Genomic DNA, 15,449 nt, shown 5'->3' with positions numbered 1-15,449 from the left:
GTAGGTGCTGGGTCCCCAGTGCCAGCAGGTTCACTCTGGAGGCCCTGTTGTGCTGCTCCACCAGCTGGTTGTGTGGGCATTGCCTCCATGGCTGCACTGGGGAGGAGGAGCTGAGGAAAGGGCTGGGAGAATCTAAATGTCTTGTGGGTGAGGGGGTAACATCCAGCATAGTATGGTCAGTATGGGTGGCCGTGTCTTAAATGGCATCTCAGCATATTGCCCCATCACGGGCTGTTGATTTGAAGTAAGAAGCAGAATGTGCTTGGAATAGAGGAATGGGAACTGTTAGAATTCCTGAGGCTAGCACATCTGGGTGTTAAGACAACAAGGGGACATAAAGCAAGCTACATATTGACCAGAGACAAAAAAAAAATAAGCTTTGACATTCTTGATGGTTATTCCTGTGGGATAGAATGTTGACTGCAAGGTGTTTGAGGGCTTGAGTATTCAGTATTTCAGTCAGCATAAATTAATAGAAGCTGAAAAGTGCTTCTACAGCATCAACAAAAGTACTCATGTTTCCTTGGGCATTTATTTAGCTCTCCCTAAGAACATGGGCACAAAGTCTGTGTTCATTTGATTGCTGTGAAAAATGGTAGAAGGCTTCCACTCTCCTCTCTTTTCATTTTGCTCAGTTCAATTTTTTATGAGTTATTGTTTGTGTGGAACAATTGATTCCATTTAGAAAGGAGAACATTCTGTCAAATGCTCCTGTTGGGTGCAGATTCACATCCCTGCAGTGTGGTGCTAAGGCATTTCAAAGCAATCATTTTTTGGTTAAGACAAAAGTAGTGCCATGGAGAGGGTTTTGTGCATCTCAGTGGCACTGAAATAAGACTGTAAGACCAAAAACCAGGAGGATGCAAGTGTGACTTGCAACACATTGGATGCTGTAGATTAGTTCTGTATGACCTTTAAGAGGACTGAAAATCTATTTGATTTCAAGCTGTCTTTCCCTAGACAATATACAGACTGCTAAAATCCCAAAAAGAGCAAAAGCAATGGATGAATATGAAAGGCAGATTAATTTAAATTAAAAATGCAAACTCCATTTCTAGCGGAATGTGATTGACTGTTGAAAATATAAACCAAGAGAATGACAGTTCATCTCTTCATGTCCTCCAGTCAAAACTTTAGTCAGGTGCAAGTTATGCCTTGGTTATGCCTGATTTCCCAGGGTGATTGTGTGTCAGTCTTCAACTGCATTATGCAAGAGGTCACACTTGATAGTTGTTATCTTCTTTTCCAAATTGAATCAGAAACTATAACATGAGCTAAATTGAAAGAAACAGTGTTCTTATTTGTTCCTCCCTCCCTTCACAGGTACTACAGTGCTACCATTTTGCAGATGTCAGGAGTGGAAGATGACAGGCTTGCAATCTGGCTGGCTGCACTCACAGCATTTATAAACTTTATTTTTACTCTTGTGGGAGTCTGGCTTGTTGAGAGAATGGGTCGCCGGAAACTTACACTTGGTAGCTTAACAGGTGAGTGTTTCATTAGGGTGTTATATTTTCCTCATAATTAAAGGAAAATAAAATTTCAAGTGCAGTATTTTTCAAATTAGTCAACTTTAAAATTACAATGTTGATGTCATCTTCTCTCTGAAATCTTACATGTTTTCAAGCCTATTAGTAAAATACCACAGCTAGAGGCTAATTTAAAAGTGACAGCCAGTTATTTTTTCAGGTGACTTTTCCTTGAAGCCATGTTTTACAATGTTTTCATTTAGCCTTTTTTTCCAGTTTAAGAATCAAATGCCTGGAACATCACAGGTGGTTAGTTTTTAAATCTCATATATAATTTTGGGCTTATTAACTGGAATTTAGAACCATCTGATGAAGGTGTACCAGAGAAAACATATTGCATAGCCATTGCAGGACTTTGAAAAGAGTAATGCAGTTCTCTGCATAGTTACCTCAGAGGCAGTGCAGTAAATACCTTACATGCATTAATGTGATTTTAATTCAGCTCCAATATGAGATCCAAAAAGACAGAATTGTGATTTTGTACATTTTGTCCAAATACTTGAACACGGTAACTCATCACTTAGTTGTTTCTTGAAAGCAGAGAAAGGCAGAGCAAGCAGCCTTCCTGTGTTCAGTGTGTCATGTTAGGATGGTAATTCCCTGCTTGTTCCTGCCTTCTGTGCTCGTTTTTGCTGAATTGATCTGTGACCAAACTTGCCTCTGGCTGAATGTCTGGAAGGTTCAGATGTTTCCAAGAGCAGGGTTTTGTAAAGAGAAACTGTTCCTGCTCCTCTTGAAATAGCATTCACAAGTGTTTAGCTGTAAAGGTTTCATGTCTTCATATTTTGCTCTGCTGTTGCTGTCAAGGATCCAAGTTTCTAGTTAGAGCACCACAGCAGAGAGGGACACCAGCTGCCATGTCACTGGATGTGCAATTCCCAGCTCTCAGCTGAGTTAATCTGCACTTGAGTATTTGAATGTGTTTATGTAGGCAGAGCAGCAACAACACAGTGACATGAGTTGTTTGGTACACAGTTACTCAAAGCATGTTTCTCACATTTTAAAGATATGAAAAAAAATCTCAAACTGCTACTTTAAGTCTGTTCCACATCAGTTGCATCTCCTTTATATGTCCTTCTGTGCCTCCAGACAGTCTGTTGTCTTGTCTTTCTGTGGTGTGCATCTCTCCAGGCCTTGCATTGACACTTCTGATTCTTGGGTGCTGCCTCTCCTTTAATGGCTATTGAAACAGAGGATTGATTGATTGATGGATTGATTGATTGATTGATTTTTTACTTGACCCCAATAATTTTAAAAGTCTGACCAGCCCCTTCAAAGAATTTATTGCTCATCTGGACCCAGCTGTATAGCTGTGGTAACCAACATGGACATTTCTTATTATCAGAGCTCTTTGCTTTTTGGCCCTGCTTAACATATTCAAAGGTTGTATATCTGAAATGTAGATATAAATGTCTCTTACAAAGCATGTTAGTCATGGATCAGAGGAGGATATAGCAATAAGACACAGAATTAACAATGGAGCATAATGCATTTAAAGAGTTATTTGTTAATGATGTTTGGACACAAAGTAATTTTTTAGTAAAAATGGTCTTTTTTTGTGGCTGGCTGCTGGCTGCCTGTCTGCAGCATCATTTGAGCCAAGCTCTAATGCTCACTGTGGTTTTATCCTACAGTCCCTCCTTAAGGATAACACAAATAATGACAGCCATGAAATCATACATCATCCCTCTGTACTAGTTAGAATTTTGTCATGCAACATTTGATTTAGGTAGTGGTGGATATGATGTGTTTTCCTTAGCAAGAGGGCTGTGTAATAGAATGATAATTACTAAATCTACTGATGGATTTGTTTTCCATGTTGAGTTTTCTCATGGGGTAAACATATCTTACAGCTCTACTTTGCTTTGCATTTCTAAGGACATTACAATTTACACTGAGTTATTACTGGCAGCTTCTCTGGTCTTTGGGGAAGCCAGGTATGCCCCAGTCTCCCACTGCATAAAATGAAGACAAAACTACTGCTTTTGCTTGCTGCTGCAAGGATGTGGGGCTTTTTTTTAAATAAAACCTAATTGATTAGATGTTTATTAGATAAAAACCTACAAGTATAATCAGAGAGTAACATTAATATTTTGATTAAAAGCCTATATACTGTAATTTAATTTTGTAATCTTGTGCAACTTCTCCTGTTTTCTGAAAACATTTGGCAGAGATGTTTTAGATTTCATTATGTCTTTATCGTTCTCAAAATATTAGAAACTTTTGAAAAATGGAACCTTCCAGATAACATTATGAAAAATTATACTAAATTTCTGAAAAAAAATCCCACTGTTTTAGTTCTCTTTACTACAAGTACTGATTTGTCTCAGTTTCCTGTCCATTTTATATCTTTCTTTATCTTATCTGTATAATTTCTTTATTTTTCTTCTGCTTTTTTCTTTAGTTAATGTCTTTCTTCAAAGCTGTTAGTTGGAAAACATGCAGGAACTCTGACAAGTATATTATTCATTTTATTTGTGTTTTCTTCCTTCCCTTCAGAAATTGTCAATTTGAAAGGTACTTGAGCATTGTACAATTTGTATCTCTTTTTGTAACAGAGGGGGTCTAAAATATCTTCAGGATATTTCCTTTTTCCCACCTGAGCTAATGATGTTCTGTGATTGTTTGATTTTGTTCATCATAGAAAAACATCCACAGAATGAAAACATATTAAACTTCCTTTGCCAAGTTTACATATTCAGTACTTTTCCAAAGAAACAAGATACTTACAAAGATACTGGAAGTGAGTGTTAGTGTATTTGGTTGACTTACAACACAGAGCATATTTAGAACAGATAGATTATAGACCCTTTCTAAATATATTTGCTGTCTGGTTTATGGCACATACATACATGTTCATGTACTTTTGAAAGTACAGGACCTCTAGTGCAATACCCAGCCTTCCCTGAAACCTGGGATTATTAGTGTACCTACCAGCCATAGCTAGAAGAGAGCCAAGAATGGAATATCTAATGGTGGGAAGGTGCTTTCTGCACATTTGGTTTGTGACTGAGTTTAAGCTCTTTTAGTTACCTCAGTTCAGGTCAATGTGTGGTCCAGCCATTCCTGCCTGTTGGCTGTGGCTGCTGCACAGGCATATTCACAGATAGCCTTATTATGTAAATCTTAAAAATGTTCAGATATTATTTTTATTTCTGAGAAAGGTTTTCACATACTTTGGTGTGTTTTTTCACATACCTCTGGTGTGTTTGCCAGCTAGGAAACCTTTATGCAACACAGATCTCAATGTGTCATCGAGTAGCAAGAGGTGAAGTTTTAAAAGTCTGAGTTTGAGGCAGCTGCAGTAGTATCATGAGTAGTGAGGTTTATTAATTTTCATTAAAATGATACAGTGTATTGTGTTTGTGGCAAATAATATGAGTTATGTTCCAGTAATGGCCTGTTGCACAAAATGTGAACCTTTTTTGTCATCTTCCTCTTGTCATTTTGTCCAGCTTGTGCACAAGGTATTTGTTGGGGGAAATGGAAGCAAAAAGACGGAAGGGGACTTTTTCCCAGCAGATGTTATGTGTGCTCCTTGAAACAAGATATGTTGCACTTTTTGATGGTGTTCTTACGAAAAGTAAAATTTCTCTAGTTTCACAAAGGGAACTAGAGTCAATGAAAAAGCTGGTGCTACTTTCTGTTTTACAGAAAAGCCTGCAAGTCTGGATGTGGGAGTGGAGAAAATATGGTGATTTCAAAACCACTAACAAATTTTACCTTTGCAACATTATTTTCAACATCAAAAATAATAATACCTGTTCATTCAAGCAGTCATCAATTCCACAGATTAAAAGAGTCTCAACCTACTAATTTAGTATCTGGACATGAAAGCTGGTGCATTTGACTTTAATATCTAACCTAATTTAGGATGTGGATGTAGCAAAGGGTATTTTTCTTAGGTTCTTATCACAGCTCCTTAGGGAATGCTGTATGCATAGTGATGGGGTGCCTTGCTTTCCCAAGCAGAGTTCATTCAATAGAGAATTATTTCATGTGTCTGGAGAAAAGTGTCACATTGTTCTTTATCTGTATTTTTAGGTACTGCTGTAGCACTCATTATCCTAGCTTCGGGATTTTTGCTATCAGCTCAGGTCTCGCCAAGAATCACACTTAATCCAACAGATCCTTCACATCAAAACTCTACCTGCACAAAATACAGGTGAGATTTCATGGTCATTCATCCAATCTTCTTGAAGATCATTTCCAATTAATTTTTACAACCTTGTGTGAGTAATAGACAATTATTCACAAAGCCTAGCACAAGGAACCAAACTAGACAGCTAAATTTAAAATCCTAAACTCCCTCTGCAGAGAAAATGAGACTTTTTGATTAAATTCTCTTAAGTATTCCTTTGGAATTTCTTGGACTAAGGTGGTTAAGTGGCAAATTCCACATATGCCTCTTCTAATATATCACACCTGCTACAAGTTACAGTGTACACAACTTCAGGAATATTTTATAAGGAATTTATAAAAATGCTTGCTCTTATTCATCTGCTTGTCATGTATAGCAGCTGTAAACTCTTCAAGAAGATGGGTTCCTTGCCTGTTGTTTTCCTGAGCAGGAAGAAGTAATGTTCAGATAATTGCATACCAATAAACAATTACAATGAATGTGCAGGCTTTGACCTATTTTCCATATGCAGTCATAGTTTCAAATAACATTACTTCTAGGGGTCTAAGAATGTATCATTTTCTATATTTTGTGGGGTTTATTCACATGTGAGTGCTCTTATGTTCATTTAGCTGACAGACTAGAAAATTCCCTATTCAGAGAAGACTAGTTCAATGGCTGAAGAAATTCTTAATTATGTTCAAAATCTGTCTTTTTGTAGTAGAAATAAATATCAAGAAATGAGTTCTGGTTATACAGCAATATTGGCTAGAAATACAGTTTGTGGCTTTTCTTATGCCTGAGCAATGTCTTAGGTGAAAGATTCTGAGGATCTGAAGATTTATAGAAAACTTGGGAGGGGATGGAAGGTCCTTGTTGGGTGTAAATAGTTACAAATAATCACAACACAGGATATTATCAGATAGAATTATTCCTGTATTGAAAATGTATATTTTTACTTGTTTTCTACTGCAGAGTCAGCTATAATTTGCAATTTTTTAGATGTCTACAAATGGCGAGTAGTTTGGTTAAAAGAGGTGAAGGGGGAAGATGCTCTCCTTTTACAATCAGATTACATTAAAAGAAAAATGTGAGAAGGATTTGCCTGGTACTTCAGTAACTTTTTGGAAAGGATGTCTGGAGAGAGGAGATGCATCCTTTGCAGAACTCATCATTTGTTATTTAATAAAGCTAGCTAGGTGGTTAATGTAACCTGAAACCATATAAAATTTATGTACAGGAAATATGGATAGTCCTACTTAAAAGAAAAATATTCAACAGAATTTTCATGTTTGAGTTAACCACAGCCAGTCAAGAAGGAAATTTTCATGGCTATCATGGTGTGCACTTCTGGGCAAAAGCATGGAAAATTAAAGCAGATAGTTCTCATAAAGGCATGTTACTTCATGAATAATTGGAGTACTTGTAATCTGTCATGATTTCTGTTTCTGATATGAAGTGGGGAAAAGCAGATAAGATAAAAATTCAAAGGTTCTGGAAAAAAAGCAATAAAATAATTTAAATATTTTCATTTGAGAGTATTTTGAAACGGAAGGAGCTCTTTTTGTTTAAAGATCAAAGTGAATGGAGGTGGAAATAATGAGCAACATATGGGAAAGCTTTAGGTGCTTCTATTTTAATCTTATGCTATACTTTAGTAGAGACACAAAAGCCAGGAGAGCTGAAAATAATAAACGGATGCCCACAAAGCATAGAATTAGACTACAGCACCCAGTATTTAAAAGGTTTGTACAAAAAAAAGTAGGGATTTATATGCCTAATAATAACTTTGACACTTGTATACCTAAAACTGTATGAAATTTTATGCCTCAAAACATCACCAAACTGTGATCCAGATCGAGCCAAAGGAAGAATTCCTTCAGCATCATGAATATTAGTATTAATTATTTCTGAAGGATATGACATACAAGCATATATTTGACTTGGAAAAGTGGCTGTTTAAGATCCAGCTGTGGCTTTCTATGCACATTGACAATAAGCTCAATGAAATATAAAATATTGGTTTTGTCACAAGAAAGTAGATGGTGTTTTTGGCATTCCACTTGGGTTAGAAGAACTTCAGCATGACATTCATGGTCTTGTAAGGAAGAGGAGATGGGGACTGCAAACCAGACAAAAGCTGTAGGTTGAGCTTTGTGATTCACCTCTCTCTCCTTTTTGGCCTTGGAGGTATTCCCCATGGCACTTATAAAGTTGAATCAAAAAGATTCCCAAACCTGAGGCTTTGGAAGTAAAAGTCTACTCTGTATAACATCAATCTTGCATATTTTCTTTGCTACTCTAAGAATAATGGCTTTGCTGTACAGATACCCACAGTGTAGGGCAGCAAGTGTTGCTGTAGGGACAGTTACAAAGAGAATATCCAATCAAAGTAAAGGGAAGTAAATTTATGGCAGTGGTCCCTTACTCCTTAAGCCATATTTTAGCTCATTCTAGTAAAACTGCTGGTGTCTCAGATTGCTTAGCATTGTATCTTACAAGTCTTCAAGAGGTCTCAGAAAGTTTGGGAGAAGCAAAAGGCAGCAGGACTTCAGAAGATGAGCACATAATGCCATCTCCCTGTACCTGCTTGAGGTATGTGCCTGCAGCTTGTAGTTCTCTTCCTCTTATGGGGCCACCGTGCTTCTCTGAGCTGAGGTAAACTTAAAGTTTAAACCTGATTGCAGCTTGGGCATTTCAGAGTGTGGGGCTGTTTTCTAAAAATAATTTGTGTTTGTCTGTGTCAAAAGGTATTTATAAGTTATGAAAACATCAGTGGAATTTATTTTGCTGGTAGAAGCTTTGCTGATACTGCACAGAGTAAAAATGCTTTTTATGTTGGCAAATCCATTGTGTTAAAGTGTGGGTGTCCATTAAGGAACCCTTAATAGGAACCTAACTACAAACAGTCTGTTTGCTTGTTGTTCCTTCAGATCCATATTCCTCTGCACAGACTAATTCCTGCTGCTGGAATAACAATGAAGATAGAAAGACTAACAGATAAAGAGCACAGTCCTTGTCCTAATTCAAGAAAAGCACATAGGGCTGAGTACTGTGTTCTCAAAGAGCTGTGCCATGCAAATGGAGTTACAAGGCACCTGTACATGGTTGCAAAAAACAAACCAGTGACATATGCTGTGCATAAAATAAATAAAATAAAGTATTTTCATTTGGTCTGGAGAATACAATGTGATAGTTGAGCAGCCAAAAAATAATTCATTAATCTGTGAAAAAAAAAATTGATCACGGAAATACCTCAAATTCACCAGGGCACTCCAAACACTGTGATTTATTTTGCCTCCTTAGAGCTGGAAGTGGATGTGTATCTCACTGAGGAGAGACAGGGTGAATGCTCCTCTCTGCACCATCCATTAATCAAATTTCATTTTCACACTCAGCTGTATAAGGTTGTGTAGATATTTGCAGTGTGACCACCTGTTTTATTTGATCTTAATCTCCTCAGCAGCTGTGATTGTACTTATCATCAAGGCCACAGAAATCTGAAAGGTAAATTTAAGAATACAACACAACACCATTCCAGAATTTGTCACCTTAGAAGTAAAAAGATGAACTATCCATTCCTATGATTATTCCAACTACCAAAACTCTATAAACATTCCCATTTTTACTGGGAACTTGCCTGATTCTGGAAGGAGGCTTAGGTTAGGGCATGTGTATTAGCTACCCTCCCACCTTTTCCCAATCTTTAAAGAATCAATGATGTGACTGTTTGGGACATTGATCCATTCTGTAAAATGACTGTGGTCCTGCTGCCCTGTATTCTTGCTTGGTTTGTCTCTATTCATGTCTTTCTCTGCACTTCTTGAAACTCGGTCTGCTGGGGAAGACATAATGCAAACCTGTTCTGCCTAAGCAATATTTTTCCTGTCAGTTACTATATGAAAATGGTAAATATTGTGTTAAGCTTAGGTCAGCCTTCATATCTTAGGGAAATGATACCTGAGCACACAAAGTTTCTCGGAATCCTTCCTGAACAGATTGTCTTCAGACTGATTAAAATAACACAGGCAGGGCCAGCTGTGCTGGGCACACAAGGATTCTGTTGTTCAGTTTTGAATTAGTCACCCTCATGTGGTTCATGATCCTTTGTACAAATGCACACCACCGAGATGCAGGCAACAATATTTACTCCAGCACAGCCATTTAATAAGATAGCTAAGTGTATCTTTTCTTTATGAAGGTAGCAGAAGTATGTAATTGTGATCAGTCCTGAAAAATTCAGCTAACCTAGTAATTGAAGCTGGTTTTATTGTATTTAATAGCCTTAGGCTGCATATAGTAGGTGTATTAGGTATTGAACTTGATTTTATTGAGAACTCATTGACAATCTGATTTATCAACAAACTAGGCATTGCTATTTTTCATAATGTCACTGTATCATGGAACCAGTATTTGTTAAAATATGATTCTCATTTTCTAATGTCAAAGTGCCTGAGCTACTGGTCTTTCTGATAACTGAGAATTGCAATAATAAATACAGTAATGTGTTTTGGCCATTGAGGTCAGAAAATTATGAATATAAAAAGAGATAAACATGTCTGAGAATGCTTTTGCCAGCTCTTACGAAGTATAGTTAAAATTCTAATAGTTTATGTTGCAGAACTGTGAAATGACCTCAACATAGTCTTGAAATTTATTAAGTAAATAATATAGTGATATATTGCTTGGTAATGATTTTCCCTGTGCTGGCATGTTGGTTCTATCAATCAAAACTTGTAATTTAATTTTAAATTATAAAGCATAGGAAGGAATATGTCAGTTTATGTAGTAGGCAACTTTAAAGTGAGTGAAAAAAAAACCTTCTCTCATCAATTTAAACACAAAAATCTGAAAAGAAACTTACCTGAACTATAATGTCTGAGTGCAATGAAGTTCCTGTAACCATTGGTAAGTTTTCCACATGCTTTGACTCAAACTCTGCATTAGTGAGGAAACAAGTTGTTATTCATTTAGTAGCCTTTTGACACTTCACATCTCTGCTAGTACTTCTAAGATTTTGCTGTTTAACAAAACCCAAAACAATGCTTAGGGAATGATTTTTTTAAATCTTCCAAAGTGATGGTGTTACACTTTACAAGGTCTGCAGGTTTTAGTCACACAAGAATGATTTTAATCAAGGTTGAACAGGGCTTCTATTTGATCTGCCTGGCAGCTGAAAATATAGTATCTACCTGGAGGGTCTCTTTGGAAAAATAGTTTTGAAAACAAATTATTCTACAGAGACAGCCACTCTGTCCAAAATAAAGGTATGTGTAAGTCAGTTGTTTCTGTTCTTTATTGTCTGTGTTGCTCAGTTCCAAGAATAAATCAAGAAGCACTGTAGTTGGAGGCTCTATAAATTCAGAAGAAAAGATCATCAAAGACAAGAAGCAATTGATCCCTATAAGCAAGTAGATCAGGACACCTCTCATGTGATGTGAGCATTTCAGCACAGTCTGCTGCCAAGGAGCTTGTTGCAGTAGGGGGATAGCCCTAAGCACTAGGCAGGGTTTGTAGAGTCATTATCCTCATGGGACCGTGATAGGTGAGGAGAATAAATGAACTTCATATCCTCACCACACCTAAAGCACAAATAGCAAACACCAAGAGGCTGAGAACAATTTCTGTGAGGCTGTAGAAATTATGTTGCATAGTTGAGGAATGGGAGCCTTTGTGAAGAAGGTTTAAGCAATGTTTGAAGAAAGATAATGTATTTATAGGTGGTTGGCACATCAGGAAGGGTAAAGATTCAGGGCTGGTCTGGAGCTTTAGGGAGGACACCAAAGAATCACCTCAATGGAACAGATGGAGCAGGAGCCTGATTTGAAGATGAGAAATGGTTGATCATAACTGTGAACATAACTGTGACTTACATCTGTTGGAGTATCTGTGTGGTAAACTACAGAACTGCAATTAGCATCCAAGTACTGTGATTATAAATTATAGCTTTTCCTTATGGACACCACTAGACAGATACATGTGTTATCTCACAGAGTGTTGGTAGAACTCAGCAGATACACTTCTGTTGCTTGGGCTCTTATAATAGCAGGAAAGTGCTCTTGAAGTCCAACCGGATTTTTCTCATTCTTTGTTAATTGGTTTCCTATGTCCCAGATACAACAGCTGGAAGTGGTATCTGCAATTAGCACACATTTTACCTGCTTAAAGCATCCCCTATATTCTTGTCCAGTTATTTGTAACCTGAATTTAGTGCTTCACTTCTGGAAGCAAGGAACCATCAGAAGTATAAAGAAAGGCTTGATTTCATGCCTGAGGTGCAGTGAAGCCTGTGCAAAGAGCACAAGCCCTCAGGTGCAAGCAGCAGGCAGTTTTAAACATGGTCCTGGTACCTAACTGAGATGAGTTTGTGTATAAAAATGAAGTAAGCCTTTGTCAAAAATTCCCTAAGATCTTTAGTTGTACATCTGGCTGAAAGTATCAAAATTCTAACATGTCAACAGAGCTAGTAAGTCTACTGCAGTATTTGTCCAAAAGTCCTTGGTTGGATTTTTTTTTCTTGTTGAACAGCCTTGGCTGTTTGGGTTCATCAGTTGCCCATGTCCCTTGGTGAGTGCAGCTGGGCAGGCCTGGCCTGAGCAGTGATGCCATATTCTTTTGCTCCAGGCTAGAGGAAGAGACATTGTCTTGTATCTTGTAGATAGAATACAAGAACAGCAAGGAAAGCTTGATCCCAGCTTGTTGTTGTTGTGTAAGGGGATGGAAAGGAGCTGCAGTGCATGCTAAGGCAGGCAGAGACTGTGTGCATAGGCAGCCTTGGGAGCACATAGTAACCTGAGGGCAGGATGGAAGATCCACCTGGGCTAGGGTCATGCTCCCAGGGTGCCAACCAGCAAGCTGGAAATAGGAGAAAGCAGCACATTCAAAGTGACATTCCTTCCAGCCTGCAATGATTTGCAGTTTATATTCTCTCTGAATGGGATGGGTGCTGCAAGACCCTCCTGTCCCTACGTTGAGCCTTTCCTGCCTGAGTCAGTTTTTATTGTTCCTGCAGTTCTGGGAGGAAAACCATCTTCAGGAACATGAATATTTGCATCATACAGAGCAGGAGCAGTGGGTTAAAAATTGCACAACAGTGGCATTTACTTTGTGGAGAAGACAGGACATGAGCAAAATGTCCTGCATGTAATAGCTCAGGTTGGTAGGGACCCATAAGGATCATCAGGTCCAACTTGCACGTAGCAGATCAATCAGATTTCCCCCTAAAAAGTCTTCTTCACATACTCAGGCTGATTCTGCAGCATATACTCAGTGTGAATGATGGATCTGAAAGAAGTGGAAAGAGTCTGTCCTCAAAAAAAGTCTGTATTTGGGGATGTTTTGATACTCTGAGTGGCTGTTCTGCTACTCATGCAGTAGAGTATTGTGAAATGAGGTGCTACATTTGGTACAGCTACACAGTCCAGAATGCATTATCAGGTTCAGTTTGCATTTCTGTAGCTGGACAATAGGAACATCCTGACTTTATCCAATTACATTTTGTATTTGGATAACAGAAAATGGAGAGCAAAGTTGAAACTTCTTTAAAATGTGGCAAAAAATGAAAATGGATGAAATTTTTTAAATTGAGGTCCAGCTTGAAAAAGTCAAAATTGTGTGAGAAAAAGCGAAATTGTACTTGCAGAGCAAAGGCACAGGGCAAAGGTCTTTTAGTGCTAAATCACTCAACAATAAGTGGCAAGGTAAAACTTGCAGCTCAAATTACAAGACTTTTGAGAATTGTAGGAGTCATTACTTACAAGGTCATTTTGCATCTTTAAAGTGCAAGATGTAATGATGAGACAAACATAAGTATGGAGTATTCTAAGCAGGGGGGTAAAAGTAGTTAGGAACCTTTCATCAGCATCTGGAGGGTCACTTTGGCAGGTCAGAGATTTTATACAACATTTTTAGAGGCTGCATTACAGCCTAGTAAACCACACTGTTAGGAAGAAAGAAAACCGTAATTTTGCTATCAAGAAAACTGTACACAGCTAGTCAATTAGTAATTCATCCACATAGTGTAAGATCTCTGTGGAGAGGATGGCATTGTGATCAACCTCTAACCTCAGGAGCAGTTAATTGGGCAGGCTGATCCACAGCAGAGCGTTCTGAAATTTGCTGCTGCTCGGGCTGGCAAGAAATTGCTATCAAAGAACCTCAAAATTGGTGCTGTCAGTCTTTCTAGATATCAGTTATTGCTGTGTGCTTGGATGAAGGGGACATGTGTTGAGTGTGTTGGCAGAATCAGTGAGGAATCACAGGGTTGGGGATGTGAGGTCCCCAGGACAAGGTGAGAGATGAGAATTTGACTTTATGTTTTCAGAAGGCTGATTTATTATTTTATAATATTATATTAAAAGAATGCTATACTAAAACTATACTAAAGAAAGAAGAGGATACATCAGAAGGCTAGAACAAGAATGATGGTGAAAGCTCGTGACTGACTTAGAGATTCCAACACAGCTGATGCTGATTGGCCATTAATTAAAAACAATTCACATGTTTGGATAAACAATCTCCAGTTCACATTCCAGAGCAGCAAAACATGGAGAAGCTGAGGCTTCTCATCTTCCCAGGAGAAGAAATCCTGGTGAAGGGATTTTTCAGAAAATATCATGGTAACATGGGGGTATCTACTCTGCTGACAGTCCCTCAGCTCCTCAGCAAACATGCTGTGATGTTTGAGCAGAAATCCCATTCCTGCAGCTCCCCATGAACTGAGAGGCCAGGCTCCTTTATTCTGTTGAGTTCATGGCACTGATCTGCAGAGAAGCTGGGCATTTTTGGACTTCTGGAGCCTGGTTGTTGTTATTCTGCCTCATGGGCTGCAGCATCTGAACTCCAGACACTTGCCTTGTCTGGGTTGCCTAGGAGCCCAGCTGGCAAGCAGGGAGGGAAACAGGCTCCTTGTAAAACCTTTCTGCTGTACTGCTGCCTGGTTTCATCAATATCAAATAATCTCTCCCAGGTATTTCAGCCTTGAATTGTCAATCTTACAGACCACCAGCCTACCTGGGAATTTTGAACTGGCTTTTCACAGATAAACTTGTTTTCAAGACACTAGCTCATAAACTTAGCACAAATATAAATATCTCAGGATAACTAGGGGAAGCATGTGTCCTGTTTATGATTGGATGCAAATTTCCTTTCCTACCTAGACATCCAAGAGTACTCTCATACAGAGCCTTCAAGGCCATAACTGATCTCTGGTGTGGATTTGAAGAATTGCCAATATTTTTAAAGATTCATCCTCTGACATAAATTTCAATATATATATATTGATAGGACTGATAAGGTACTTCTGAGGACAGGAATGAGCTCTGTAGAAATTGTTTAATGTCAGTAAGTATTAAACTGTGCATTTCTTTTCCTGGTATATTCTATAGCCTATATTATTTATATTACTCTGAGCACATATATCAGAATATGTGCTCAATTTCAAATTGTTTAAATAGTTTAGCAGAAAATAATGGGGCTAGAGGGAAGAAGAAACCTGAAACTACTATATATTTTATTTCTAGAGTTAGCAGCCTCAGCACATGCTGTCTTTGATTCTTTTTTAACTGCTTTTTTGAAAAAAAAACTTCCTCACTTATTTCATGCTGCATCTTCTATTATCATTAGACTTAGTAACTGATAGAGGTTTCTTTATTGTGTTATGAAACAATTTTAATGTAGATATGCTGGGGTTTTGGAGGAAAAAACCACTGGTCTTCATCTTGGAAAAAGCAATGACCATGTACCTCATCAAAGATAACATAAAATTTTATATCAGTGATAAGACAGGGCACAGAAGAATG

At 38.0% G+C, this 15,449-nt stretch overlaps 1 protein-coding gene across 1 annotated transcript in view; it reads left to right on the top strand.

Moving 5' to 3' along the window:
• SLC2A13 (solute carrier family 2 member 13) overlaps positions 1–15,449 on the top strand; it is a 146,420-nt gene that overhangs the window by 98,062 nt on the left and 32,909 nt on the right. The window contains exons 5-6 of the mRNA XM_071423888.1: positions 1,324–1,487; positions 5,574–5,694. Of these exons, the coding sequence (XP_071279989.1) occupies positions 1,324–1,487; positions 5,574–5,694 (285 nt within the window). The remainder of the gene's footprint in view (positions 1–1,323; positions 1,488–5,573; positions 5,695–15,449) is intronic.

Source organism: Agelaius tricolor, unplaced genomic scaffold (genome assembly GCF_023055355.1).
Source record: "Agelaius tricolor isolate 1412-34295 unplaced genomic scaffold, bAgeTri1.0.p SCAF_3, whole genome shotgun sequence".
NCBI classification, from domain to species: domain Eukaryota; kingdom Metazoa; phylum Chordata; class Aves; order Passeriformes; family Icteridae; genus Agelaius; species Agelaius tricolor.
The sequence above is the reverse complement of the archived record's forward strand: the minus strand, read 5'-3'. Positions and strand labels throughout refer to the sequence as shown.